The following is a 14802-nucleotide window of genomic DNA, read 5'->3' on the forward strand; positions in this document are numbered from 1 at the left end:
TGGATGTCATTTAAATGTCAAAGCAAGATTACGATTCATTCCTTCAGTTAAATATATTTTTTCTTACTTAAAAACTTTATTTATCTCTATGCGTAATTATACCAATAATTATAAATGCTTATGTCTTTCAAATGTAATACAAACAAACATTGCTTTGTAACTCGTAATCGTTTATTGAAACGAGTTTGATAGAACGTTGGCTGTATGATTTAGCTACATTTGCCACTCTGGATCTCTAAAGCAGATAAATTAAAAACATAACCAGTACACCTAAATTAAAAAAGTAAATAACATCAGACTTTCACAATACTTTATATTTCAATTTAAATATTTTTCGTCTAATTAATATATCAAAAATGTTATCTGTTTATCGAAATTATGTAGTGTCCCACCGCAACGTAAATTGGCGGTTTATTTGTGGTAGTACAAGTATAGTGTTAAAAGAAAACTTACCGGCGACAGCTTACAAACCAGAACTTGTAGAAAGAAATAAATATAAGAAATGGGAAGAGAGCGATTTATTTACACCTGAAAACAGTAGTAGAAAACCAATTTTCAGTATGGTTCTACCACCACCAAATGTTACTGGAAAATTACACTTAGGTTAGTACCTGTATTCTCTGAACAGTAGATATTAATTAAATGTGAAACTCCAAAGAATAAAATGTGCATAACGATGATTTTCATCATATAGAAAAATACCTTCAATCCTTTATATATGGTATAAAATATTTGTATGGAATTTATTAAATTATGTATTTTTATTATATTTTCCTTTTCTTTTAAATTTTAAATCTAACTTAGAATGGCTACCCTGCCTGCATTATCGGTATACGCTGGCGAGGATTCAGTGAGAGATAATGAGGATGAAAGCAGGTCAGTTACCACATCGTGACAATTTCAACAAGAGTTGACTACAATTATTTCCATGGGGAACTTTGTTGAGGTCGACCTGATAGAGTATATTGATAGCAATAGGGCTGTTAGACTCCCTACCTTTCTCCCCCTATATTTCGTTTGATAATTATATAATATAATAGTATATAATTATATTAATAATAAATATTAAACTTTCAGGTCATGCTTTAGCTTGTACGGTACAAGATGTTATTGTAAGGAGACAGAGGTCCTTAGGCCATAATGTTCTCTGGCTACCAGGTACAGATCATGCTGGTATTGCTACACAGGTATACCTTTTTATTATGAAACTTTATGAAAGTATTAAAATTTTTAATATGTAATGAAATTTACTCACAAATGCTTTGTTGTCTATGGTTGTTTAGTACAAAGTTCATTATTATTATTGACCAGAAGACTTGGTACAAAAGTATGCTTTTTTATTGCTTGGGTATCTCTGTCTCATATGTGTTTCTGCCATGAAGCATTCTAATTGTAAGTTGCATAAATAAAAAAATTTAATTATAATTTCCAGGGTGTAGTTGAGAAATATTTAAAAAGCACACAAAACATTAACAGACATGAAATTGGCAGAGAGAACTTTGTCAAAGAAGTATGGAAATGGAAAGAAAAATATGGCAACACCATCTATGATCAATTGAGGACTTTGGGTGTATCTTTGGACTGGTCCCGACAGACTTTCACTATGGATACAAAACATACAAATGCTGTAAACACAGCATTCATAAGATTATTCCAGAAAGGTTTAATTTATAGAAAAAAAGCTTTAGTCAATTGGTGTAATGCATTAAAGTCAACAGTGTCAGATATAGAAGTTGATAATATTAGTATAAATGAGCCAAAAGACATAGTGTTGCCAGGCTATGATAAGCCAGTAAAGTTTGGCTTAATTTATAATTTTGCATATAAAATATATGATAGTAATGAAGAAATTGTGGTCTCTACAACTATGCCTGAGACTATGCTAGGTGATACAGCTATTGCTATTCATCCAAGTGATAACAGGTGAGGTACATATGAAAATCTTTATGTAATCTTGCCCTGTTAGAAGTATGAAGCTTTTAATTATTGTTCGTTTTATGATGTGGTGTTTTATTTTATGTCTACTAAGATTTGTGGATATTTCTATAGAAAAGTTTATGCAAGTGAAACTGCAGGAAAGTTTGTCTAGCTAAACTTCAAACAATTCTAAAACAAAATTTTAAGAAAATCAATGTAGCTTTTAACATGTCTAATTAATCACTAATTACATAACTATTTTATAAGGAAAGAGGTAATTTATACAAGTTAGATGCGGTCACTTTTCACAAGCATCTTGCTACCATAGCAAATGGCCACTGATTAGAACAATTAAAAGATAAACTTTATATTTTTATTCCAGGTACAAACATCTTGTGGGTAAAAAGGCAGTCCATCCATTCAGGGAAAATACAATACCAATTATAGCTGATGACTTTGTTGATATGGATTTTGGTACTGGTGCTGTCAAAATAACTCCAGCACACAGCAAAGTAGACTATGATATAGGAAAACATCATCATTTGCCACTGCTGCAGGTAATAGGCGAAGATGGTCGCATTATAAATTCAGGCAAGTTCGATAAACTACATAGATATGAATGTCGACAAGTACTGGTGCAAACATTAGACAACCTGGGACTTTTAAAACAGGTAAACCCACATCAAATGACTTTGCCAACATGCAGCAGAACTGGTGATGTTATTGAATATTTGCCAAAGGAACAATGGTTCTTGTCGTGCAGTCAGTTAAATGAAAAAGCATCTGAATATGTCAAGAATGGAAAATTGAGGATTGAGCCGGAGAAATTTATTAAAACCTGGTTACATTGGACGAGTGACGATAGAGATTGGTGTATATCTAGACAACTATGGTGGGGCCACCAAATACCAGCCTATAAATGTAGCGTCGAAAAAGACGTCATTTGGATAGCAGCTTCTGACGAGGCAGCAGCAAAAATACAAGCATCCAAATATTTGAGAACACTACCAGATTCAATTGTTACTGAAAGAGACACAGATGTTTTAGACACTTGGTTTTCATCAGGCATATACCCTTTTGCATCGTTAGGTTGGCCAGACCATCATGAAAATGAAGATTATAAACGATTCTATCCATTAAGTTTAATGGCAACTGGGCACGATATATTAGGTTTCTGGGTTAACAGAATGGTCATTCTTGGCTTGGAATTAACAGGCAAACTGCCATTTAGCAATGTCCTATTACATGGCATTATTTGTGATACTAAAGGCGCCAAGATGTCTAAAAGTAAAGGCAATGTAATAGACCCTATTGATATTATTAATGGGATATCAATGGAAAAGCTCAAAGAAAAAGCTGAAGATATGCACAAACAAGGAGTATTAACCAAGGATGAAGTTAAAAAAGCTTTAGATTATCACAAAACTAATTTCTCTGGAGCAAAAGGTATCCCTGAATGTGGCGTGGATGCATTAAGATTCACACTGCTTTCACAAGACATAAAATCGCATTTTGTAAGTTTTGATGTTTACCAGTGTCATGCAAACAAACTGTTCTGTAATAAAATCTGGCAGAGCATAAAGTATATGCAGCTATCATACGCAAAATTAAAAGTATACGAGGGTAGTATAACACAAGAAGATTTGACACACTTCGATAAATGGATCCTTAGTAGATTGTCTAATATGGTTGAAATTGTTAACAGATCCATGGATGCATATGATTTCCATTTAGCAACTAAAGCTCTAAGAACATTTATTTATAATGAATTTTGCGATATTTATTTAGAAGCTACGAAACCTGGGTTTGATGATAACGTAAAAATGGGCTACGCTCATGCACACACGTTGTCGGCTGTATTGAATACATCGCTACGGAGTCTCGCTCCATTTATGGTTTACATTACAGACGAATTAATACCAAAGATACCTGCATTCGAAAACAATATTATTTACAATTTCAACGACGCCACATGCAAATATTTGGAATTTCCAAAAACAGAAGACTTTGAAATATGGAAGAATGAAAGTTTAGAGAAACAAACCAATAGATTATTAGGTGCTATTAATCTAGTCAGGGAATTGAAAGGACTGTACAATATTTCTAATAAATCTAAACCCTCTATAAGTGTTAAAACGTTAGACGAATCTCTAGTGAATGATATTGAAAACATAAAACCTGTAGTGTTACATTTAACACGTTGTAGTGACTTGGTATATAAGAAAGATCATAATAAAAATTACGTAAGAGGTATATTAGATAAGGATACAGAATTATTTATTGAAATCGTAGGTGATAACATTGAAAATACAATTTTATCAGCAAGGAATAGACTTGAGAAAAAAATTAAAAAAATAGAGGAAAGTTTATCGAAATTGGAGGAGAAGTGTTCGAGCACTCATTATTTGAACACTGTGCCAGAGTGGACGCAAATTTTAGATAGGGAGAAATTGCTGACGAAAAAACAAGAATTACAGCATTTACAAAGACTGATATAATATTTTTTTATATACTATAAGTATACATTAATTTATATTAAATTGTTATTGTATATAAATTGTTATATTTCGTGTTATTTTAGTTATGTAAAAAATAAAGTAACTCCTTTTAAGTAAATAGGTATTAGTAAAACGATTATTAAAACTGAAATAAAATTAAGTTTATTTTAAAATTAATAAAACTTTTATAATAACAAACAATCAATGTTATTTATAGCTCTATTAATTGACTAATAAACAACAATGGCCCCTAATATAACAAACAATACACTTAGTTAAAGACCAACCTCAATTCTGATGCAATAGTTAATAGGATTGAATGAGTAGTTAAGGCGTTAAGAGGTAACAAACAAACTCACTTTCTCATTTATAATATTGCTAAGAGGGCGGAAAGGGATTGTAAGTAATGGAGACTGAGAATCCAATTGTTATCAATATACCCAACCAGGTCGACCTCCTCGTGGTTCCCCCTGGAAATTATCATGGTTAATTCCTGATGAATTCATCATGATGGGCTAACTGGCCTGTTTTCATTCTCATCTATCACCGTTCACTGGTGCTCCGCCAGCGTATCCCATTAGCGCAGGCGAGGTTACCATACTATAAAAAAAATTGCTAAGAATTTGGCTACATAATTATAGAATAAAATATATATGACAGCTTAGTTGACGTCAGACAGGCAGCCGGTCGTAAAACTATAAGCCAAATCTTTTTGTAATATGGATAAAATCATATTACGCCGACCACAAATAATAATTGGGATAAGGGTAGGAAGGTGTTAATGGGATGAAAATGGAATACATACCCCACCTGTGCTATCGGTATACGCTGGCGGGGCACCAGTGAGGGGTGACAAGTAAGGACGAACAAGACAGTTTGTGATTAATTCACCAGCAATTAATCAGGATAAAATCCAGGAGGGACCGCATGAAGGCCTGATGCTAGTAATGACAATAGGGAACTCCATTATTACCAATCTCTTTCCAGGGGAGTGGGGAAGGCGATCAAATTGTTCGGCTTAGTCCGTAATCTGCTAGCCTCTAAGATGAGATTGGTCTAATAATAACACGATAAAAGGCCGTAAATAAATTTGGACTTAATGTAATTAATTATATCACTATAAAATAAAACAAATTTGCAGATCGTATGCGAATTAAAAATAAGGTACTTCAAAATAAAATCTTGGCACTTTGTACTCTATTAACTTTAGCTTACCGAAGTGTGACAACGTCCCAATTATCTGTCAATGTACAAATACAATTTAAAAAAAAATACAATAGATAGATAACCCCGTCCACGCTAATGGTATGCGCTGGTGGGGCACCTGTGATGGATGATAGGATCCCCCCGGGAGGGGGTTACCATTCCATTATCAACAATTTGAATTTACTGGGTACAGAGGAATAACACCAGAGGAATAACAACTCAGGAATGACAACGCATGGGGGGTATCATGGGCGAAACAGTATACTCTGTTATGTCCATGCTACTGCTTATGTCTATAGGCGACGGTTACCACTTTCCATCAAGTGGGCCGTCAGCTTGTTTGCCATTCTAAGCTGTATAAAAAAATAATAATAACCCCCCCCCCCCCCCTCCTTGTCAAATGCAATTGAATGTTTCTCAATGTTTCCGATTGATTATTTAAAAGATGCCCTGATAGCGAACTAATAAAGTTAATCATAGAATACGTTGCATATAAATCAACCATAAAAAAAAACTTGGCAACTACATCATTTTTTGCTTTTGGAATTTTTCAAATACATTTTCGCAATCAATATACAAATTTTGAATAATAGTTTAATACTTATAATATTGCATTATAAACTTTTAAATTCTCTAGCACAAAACTGTTAAAAAACCAAGCCAAAAACATTGAAAATTATTATGTAAATTGTTTTTTTGAAAATTGCGACGTTGCGACACTTCGGCAAGCTAAAGTTATGAACGCTTTTAAAGTTTACAATTTAGGAAAGTAACAATTTTCGATAAAAAACAGTACTTACATAGTTTTGGTCTTACTAGTTAAAACATTAAGGACTATTCACACTGAACACATTTTGCAAACATTTAAAATAATATATTCTATATGGCAAAAAAAAATATTTTTTACGAGATCTAGAATAAATCAAATTTTGTATGAAAATATAATATAGTTTTTATTTCTACCGAATTACAAAACAATGTAGTGTGTAAAGTTATATTTTGTAGTGTTCCGCGATCCGATCGTCAATTAAATACTGATTTTGGTGATTATTTTTGCAATCAACAGGGTTAAGCCCCGTGTTGGTCCCATACTGATTTCACCACGATTTAAGTAGTTCAATTTTGTTTCTCTTGTAAAATCTTATGTACGATATTTCGCTGCTTGCAAAATATTTTGTGTGGACGTCACTTACAATTAAAATGTCCATACAAAACACACAGACACACACACACACACACACAATAACTTAAATATATTACTCATAAGCTTCTCGCACACCAGGGGGATATGTTACCTGAAAATGTATAAAAAAACATTGATATACCAATAAAAAACCCAAGATCTACAATCACAAACTGCAATAAGAATTGGACGAGTTCAACCATGCACTCATTAAAAATGAGTGCTTGTAGTAAAAAAAAAATATGCTGAAAGATATTTACAAATTTTGAAAATATAATTTTACTAGATATTATTGAGTTTATTTTTAACTGTACGGTTTTTACCCTTGTACATTCTATAGTTTTCTTTCAGCTTCTCAAAGGTTGACTGTAAGAGATCCCTCTATGGGATAAGTCCGCTATTGTATATTAAATCTTTTAATGTGTCCAATATAAATTATGTACAATAAATATTTTACAATACAATACATACATACATATCTGTCACGCCTATCTCCCATACAATACAATACAATCTTAATAATATAATGAAATTGTAGTCAGGCACACCATGTTTGTCCCTAGGAGGCATTTAATAAAAAAAATTATATGAGGGGTCTTATTAGGACCAATAGAAGACAATAATTTTAAATTTGTTTTTTTTTTTATTATTCTGGCGTCGCCCAAAAAGTTCAGCGTCAAATTCCATGCGGTTTTCAGTTAGGTTTCTTAACTTAAAATCTAGTGTATCTTTTATCTCGATTGAAATTGTGAATCTTGGTGTTTTACTAATATATCAATAGTAAATAACATTTTGTGCTAGTCATTGAATAGTTTACCCTAGTGTGCGTTTTTCTATAAAAAAAAAAAAAAACTAAACAGGCGATATTTTACAATTTGCAATAATTCAATATCTCGCTTGTTATTCTCGATGGCAGTTCAATATATACATTTGTTTCTTATGTCTTTAAATAACTGGTATTCTATTATTTTACAAAAGTAATGCATTATGATATAAATCTTAGCGCATTTATGTTTATAAACTTGTCAAGGACATTTGTCCTTGGTACCTTATGCAGGGCCGGATTATTCATTAGACAGTGTTGGCAACCGCCTAGGGTCCCTCCAACGGATAGAGGCCCCATGCCCTGATGAATAATTTTTCGAGTTTCTTTAAATGGCAATTATATTTGAAGGTTTGTATGACACCTTGATCATCATATCAGGCATTAACTGTCCACTGTTAAACGTAGGCTTCCCTCTTGGGAGCTTTTGCCAGTAGTTGCCATGTTTGGCAGACGGGTTGGCAACAAGTTTTTTTTTTATGGGTGATAATGGAATGGTAACCCCACCTGCACTATCGGTATACACCGGCGGGACACCAGTGAAGGATGATAGATGTGGATGAAGCAGATCAGTTAGCCCATCGTGACGAATTCAATAAGAATTGTTCACGATGGTTTGAATGGGGAATCACGTAGAGGTCGACCTAATAGGGCATATTGCTAACAATCTCTTTCCCCCCTAGCAACCATAGTTAGCCTTGGGTGACAATTTAAGGGGGATGATGCTTAATAAACCCTCATTGAAATATTATTTTCTTTTTTTTTCAATAAGTATTGTATACGCATTTTAAGTTAGTATATATAGAACTATTAGACATGTGGTCCCAACACAGAATAGCCCCCCCTCCCTCTTTCCCGTGGGTGTAGTAAAAGGCGATTGAAGGACGAGGAATGAGCAGCAGCGGCCCTCTTTAAACATCTCCAAAGCCTAACTGTAGTTGTCAATCCACCTGCCAAGCGTGGCAACTATTGGCAAAACTCCCCATATGATGATATGATGATGTAAAATTTATTATTACTGCATTATTTATTACTATTATTGCAGCTTTTTGTGAGCGAAAACTGCATTACTTAGGAGGCCCGACATGAGTAATCCGGCCCTGATCTTACGGACTCTGTAAATGATCAAGTGGCTTGAGTCGAGCATAAATCTATTACCGTATGGAAGACAAAGACGGAATGCTTCCATCTTTTTTTTATATTTTTTTTTTAATAGAACATGTGACCACATCGTCCTAAAGCAACGTATAGATAATATTGTCCATGAAAGTGATTTAATTGAAAAGAAAATAATCCACTCTTTTTAATTTATTATTATTATTATTTAAGATTACAAGGGGGGCTCTGGCTCCTTAAAAAATGTGCATGTATACTGTCAGACACGTTTTTGAGGAACAGGCTATCCCTCAATATTATGGTACAATTTACGTAGGTGTTCCTTTCGTAAACTTATTTGTACGCGATCGCGGGTAGTCTACCGTGTATGGGATATCAAGCATATATGTGCTGACGATGCTGGCTCATCTTCATGGAGCACATATATATTTGACTCAAGGTCCAAGCCACTTGAACGTTTATGAGACGCTGTACAAAATAAAAAAGCCTCTTACATGTATCCATTTCTTCCTCATTAGATGTCTTTTTTATGATAAATATTGGAATGGCAACAAACTGACATCCATCCATTTGGAGCTTTATATTTGTCAACATCAATATAATACACTTTAGTTCTTGTTCTTAGACTCGAATAAAATTATTGTTAAGTTAATTGGGTCAATGACCGATTCAGGGCGCGATCCAGTTGTAAGTCACTCCTCTCTTTCCAATCTGCTTTGTTTTTAAACTCTTAAGTCAGGAGACCTCTAAAATTATTATATTATAATAATAAAAGAGAACATTCCATCCTTAACAGTCCTCACTATCTTCAATGACCACAAAACAGTATGCAGAAGTAAAGGATAGGTTATGATCACTGGTTAAATTTGAGAAAAAAAAAAACTACTAATATAGTATTCAATTACAGGTCAATGTCCAATTCATCAACTGTTGCCGCGCTCACTTTTTCATTACATACTTAGAAGTCCATATGAATCTGTCAATTGCATAGATAAAAACTCTGAAAGTGCACCAATTTTAGGGGCATGTGTAATACCACTTTCGTAATATCAGCTCTCCCATTCCATAACAGCGTGAGCTATGATTTATTCTTCTTTGGTATTTTTCTTTTATTCGTTTTTGATATAATTTTCTTTTTAACTGAATGTAAACACACACATTTGTCTTCTTTTGCTTCTGGAAAGAAAATAAATTCCTATATCAAGATCTAATCCAAAATCCAAATGTTAATTAATTATGTTGTATATTAATTTGCACAAGCTATTATCATATATTCTTATTTTTGTAACAAAATAGTTTAGAAAACCTAATCTTATAGTTCAAGTGTTAATTAATTGTATTGTATATTAAATCATAGAAACTATTAACATAGAAATTTATTGTTATTGTAACAAAATATATGTTACAAAACCTATAATCCTATATGTTTCATTAAACACATATCAGGGGGTCGATTTTGAAAGACATTTACTTCCAACTTATCTCTAAAAGTTTAATCGATGTTTTATTATGTTATGAACCACTAAGAATAAAAATAAAAGCAGTTCTAAACCAATTTTATTATTGATTTAATTCCAATTGACCCTTAGAAGAATGAGTTCACTTTAATTTGAAGCTATGATTTAGGTTTCAATAATAGATATAGAATGGCCTATCAGAATCTCTCCATCACCCAGGGTCTGATCTAGCGGGAGGCAGGCCGGTCAAATAGGTAGAACGGCAAATGGATACAAACATTTTTACCGAAAACGGCAAAATTGCTAGATCAGGCAATATTTTTTTAACTCGATCATGCTTAAATAACTAAACAAATTTGAAAATTTGTACAATCAATTGACCATATCCTAGATCACTTTTTATCCCGATTCTCGCGGGCAAAGCCGTGGGATACAGCTAGTCGTCAATGAACTCACTTAATTTTGGTATGCCTGTCCATCTTTCCTTTTTCTGGTCGTCCTCATGCCACCGAACATGTTTCATCAGCTGGGATAGGTACTTAAAACTCTGGGGACACTTGGCACATGCATACATCATATCGCCGCTCTCTGTCGTGTCCGTGTAATTACTGTATACTCTCCTGTCTTCACTGTTGTCTTGCAAAATTGCTAGATCGGGCAATGTTTGTTACTCGATCACATTGAACGGATTATGGAGTTTGGTATACAGGTACGATTGTACGACCCGCGTCAAAAATCGCATTTGGTCACCAGTACAGTTCATCACTAACTAAGATCATCATCAACAATTCGTCACAAATTCTGTTTGTTACTATTTTTCAGCAATATACATTACTACGATCAACATAAAAGTAGTCAACGAAATTTCCGAGTTTCTTGTAGATATTTCTCAAATTAATAAATAATATATGAGTATATAGCAAGGACAATACCCACCCAACAATCCCTTTTCCCACCATATATTAATATGGTGGAGGAAGGAATTGTTAGTAATATTGACTAATAATCTGATTGCTAGCAATATATTGTTATATAGGATATATCCTATAAGTTCGACATACAACATGGTTTCCCCTGGAAATTATCATGGTTAATTATTGTTGAATTCATAACGATAGGCCAACAGATCTGCTTCCATCCTCACCTATCAACCTTCACTGGGAACCTGTCAGTGTATACTGATAATGCCCACAGTACTATCTTACCATTCCATTATCATAAAAAAAGTATATTTAATAACAAAGTGCAATGATGACACACTATGTATGTGACAAACTGCTATTGTGACAAATTGTATAGTTTCTTTATTCTGGCTAATAAACTTACAAATATGTGACCAGAAGTGTGAAACATGGAGCATGTAATTATCCCATAAGGAAACCATATCCTAGATAAATATATAGATTACTTTATATACAGGCAAAGTTGCAGGATAAACTTATCAATTATCATCATGACCATTTCAGCTACTAATTTTCCTCAACTGAATATGGCCCTCCCCCATAAATTGCCATAAGGAACTATCTTGAGCCACCTGCACGTACTAGCTCACCACAATACATTTGAGGCCATCGCCCCATTTAGTTGTCAATAAACTCACTTAATTTTGATATGCCTGTCCCTTTTTGCCTTTTCTGCTGATCTTCATGCCATCGAACATGTTTCACCAGTCGGAACAGGTACTTAAAACTCTGAGGACACTTGGCACATGCATACATCATCTCGCCGCTATCTGCCGAGTCTGTATCATTACTGTATGCTGTGCTATCTTCACTTTTATCAGCATTTTTAATCACACCACCAGGTAATATTTCCAATGTTGGCCAACTGCACGGAGCTGGTTTTGTCTCTGTTTCTGGTTCCACTTTTATTTCCTGTGTAATTTATAAAAGAATAAACGAATGAAGTTTATATACATGTTGTACAGGCACATCACTAGTCAGTCAAGATTGACTTCTAGTAACATCCCTTCTCTAATTTGGTAACCATATTGTATTTCAAGGATAACAAAATTATCTCCGATTATCTAAATTAATATAAAATTCATTAATATATATAATATTCATATAAAATATATATCTCTCAAGCTGGAACATATCGAATAATAGTTGAAGAGCATGTTTTAAATAAGGTATTGTCGAAAAGCACTTCTATGGTTTTGAACTATTAATAAAATATAAATAATCTTTAATTCTGATATTTATTAATGTAATTACAAATTGAAGTGACATGATTATTATTGTTATAAATCTTATTATTATTTTCTTGTAAATTATAAATAAATTATCTATATCTGTATTTGTTTTAAGTATGAATGTAAATAGTTATAAAGGTAGAGAAAAGCCTAAAAAGATATAAATGAACTGTGTGAAAGATGACATTGTCAAAATAGAAGAATATGTGGAAATGACAGTAAATAGAGAAGAATTGAGGAGAAAAATATATTATGCTGACCCAAATAAAAAACTGGAATTATCCAATTCTTTATAGTATTTCTTTCTTTTTTCTATATGTAGGAATATAATAATTAGCCTTCATTGGGTTATATACATTAATACAAATAAAAAATAGTTCCATTGTTTCTGCCTACCCTAATGGGAGACAGGCATGACAGATATATATGTATGTATGTAAAAAAAAAATAGATAAATAAGACAGACTCAACTAAAGTGTGCTACTAATGCAAATAATGGAAAGAAAGGTAGTGTAGTCTATCAAATTAAATTAAACAAATAGAAGTATTTATTTAAATTTATTAAGTATATAACTGTTAAGTTTTTTGTGAGTTCTTTTAAGCAGATAAGAATATTCCTAATCAGATTTAAAAGGATTAATTTAAATAAAGCTATTTAATTGAGGGTACTCATTGACTGAGATTCCATCTAATGTGTTTATGGTAAATTTACAAGACTGGATACTACTCACTATTGGAATTTCATATGTTTCCCTGAAATCGGGTACAATTAACTCTCCACTATTACTATCATTACCCTCGCTAGCCTGTTCAACCTTTATCGACACCATGCTACCTATATTAGAGTCCTCATTGCCCATCACACATTCATTTTCATAATCCACACTGTCAACTATACTAGTCTCCAAAACTTCTTCCTTCCCAATCTCTGGGCTATTCACTTCGTAAGCCCTGTCTCTCGAAGGCTGCACATCCTCCATACGGACCAATGGAACATTTTCGAGATCCTCACTCTCCAAGTTGGAGGTCATTTTTATTAAAAATAATTTTAATAACACATTATACCGTATCAAACTTTAATATTTTTATACAAATATACGAAGAGAAATTCGTAAATATATTTAGGATTTAGTGTATATTTAAATGTATTTTATTTCTTTTTACTGAAAAGAAAAATGACAAGATAAAATTACAACAATAACAAATAAATAGTTATAGACTTCTTGACATCTAGACGATGTCGAATTTGACAATCACAGACAAGCAATTAGTTCAACTCGCAGTTTTGAGAGATTATGGTTAAACAAAAACGTATTCCTAACATAGATTATGGATAGAGCTTAAAGTTGTTATGTAGTATTCGTTATCAAATGTCAAGTCATTTAATACCAATTGACCAAAGTAGTCTAGCCAACATTGACAAACTATATATTTTTTAGAATATTGGGCAAAAATTTATCCGTGTGCAAAATTTTAGGGAAATTAAATTCTTGCAAAATTTTTTAGAGAATAGTGAAATGGATATGGAGAAATTTGGGCATTTTTAGCCTGTTTTAGTATTTATAAACCATACAGCTATATGGTTTAAACATGAATATTTTTAAATAACAAAATTGTCTTAAAAAAAAACAATTTTATAAAAATTGCGTGTGTGTATCGACAACAAAGGTGGGCAATTTGAACAATCACTTAAATATCTGTAGACTGTAAGTACCCACCTATTTGATTGTACTCTTAACAAATCATTGTAAATAGCTGATTAAAACTCTTGAAATACGCTAAAAATATTTTATTTAGTTTTTACATTTCCATGGTATCATCATCATTTTAGTTATTATTCGTCCACTGCTGGACATAAGCCTCCCCCATAGACTGCCATAAAGAACGGTCCTGAGCCACCTGCATCCTCTGACTCCCAGCAATGCATTTTAGGTTGTCACTCAATCCAGTGGGTGGTCGTCCTACACTGCGTCTGCCCGTATGCGCGGTCGCCACTCAAGAATCTTTCTTCTTTATCGCTTGTCGGTTCTTCGAGTTCTTCTTCAATGGTTTAATATTAATAAAATAATTTTAATGATACTAAGCCCACTAAGTAAATATAAATTACATATCAAAAAAGTTAAACTCAAAACAGCGCGATTTTTTATCGTGTAGGCATATTAGACAGGTATATAAGATCAGCATAGTTACCGTACGATATTGCCCTGTTTTCAGACGTAGATTTGTAATAAATTGTTTTGTAGCTCTAAATTTATTGGGCCGTAACTTTTGGAATGAAACAACCTTAATTATATTTTAAAAACAAAATATTTAATTGTATATATTTATTAATGCATCTTTTTAACATGTGCTATTCTTTTTTTATAATAAATTAAAATTTTTGATGTACACAAAAATATAATAAAATA

At 32.8% G+C, this 14802-nt stretch overlaps 2 protein-coding genes across 4 annotated transcripts; one reads left to right on the plus strand and one right to left on the minus strand.

The window, feature by feature from the left end:
* Positions 1–216: 216 nt before the first annotated feature.
* Positions 217–4543, plus strand: LOC113513864 (valine--tRNA ligase-like). The gene is made up of 4 exons (XM_026897848.3): positions 217–603; positions 1078–1187; positions 1433–1923; positions 2300–4543. Exons 1-4 carry the CDS (start codon positions 357–359, stop codon positions 4413–4415), a joined length of 2964 nt encoding a protein of 987 aa, XP_026753649.2. The 5' UTR covers positions 217–356; the 3' UTR covers positions 4416–4543.
* An 8-nt stretch (positions 4544–4551) lies between these two features.
* LOC113517904 (uncharacterized) lies at positions 4552–13696 on the minus strand. 3 transcript variants are annotated; one of them, XR_008252491.1, is made up of 5 exons: positions 13126–13687; positions 11801–12074; positions 10657–10848; positions 9238–9919; positions 4552–6916 (listed from the first exon to the last, which is right to left on the minus strand). XR_008252491.1 is itself a non-coding variant. In XM_026902648.3 (4 exons), the coding sequence occupies exons 1-4, from the start codon at positions 13423–13425 to the stop codon at positions 9822–9824; spliced, it is 864 nt and encodes a 287-aa protein (XP_026758449.1). In that variant the 5' UTR covers positions 13426–13687; the 3' UTR covers positions 4552–9821. The 3 variants fall into 3 exon arrangements, 2 of the variants coding, with proteins under 2 accessions (XP_026758449.1, XP_031764915.1); XM_026902648.3 differs by having other exon boundaries at positions 4552–9919; XM_031909055.2 differs by lacking the exon at positions 10657–10848 and having other exon boundaries at positions 4552–9919; positions 13126–13696.
* Between the last annotated feature and the right edge of the window lie 1106 nt (positions 13697–14802).

This window comes from Galleria mellonella, unplaced genomic scaffold (assembly GCF_026898425.1).
Source record: "Galleria mellonella isolate WM207_F2 unplaced genomic scaffold, CSIRO_AGI_GalMel_v1 utg146, whole genome shotgun sequence".
In the NCBI taxonomy this organism is placed as follows: Eukaryota; Metazoa; Arthropoda; class Insecta; order Lepidoptera; family Pyralidae; genus Galleria; species Galleria mellonella.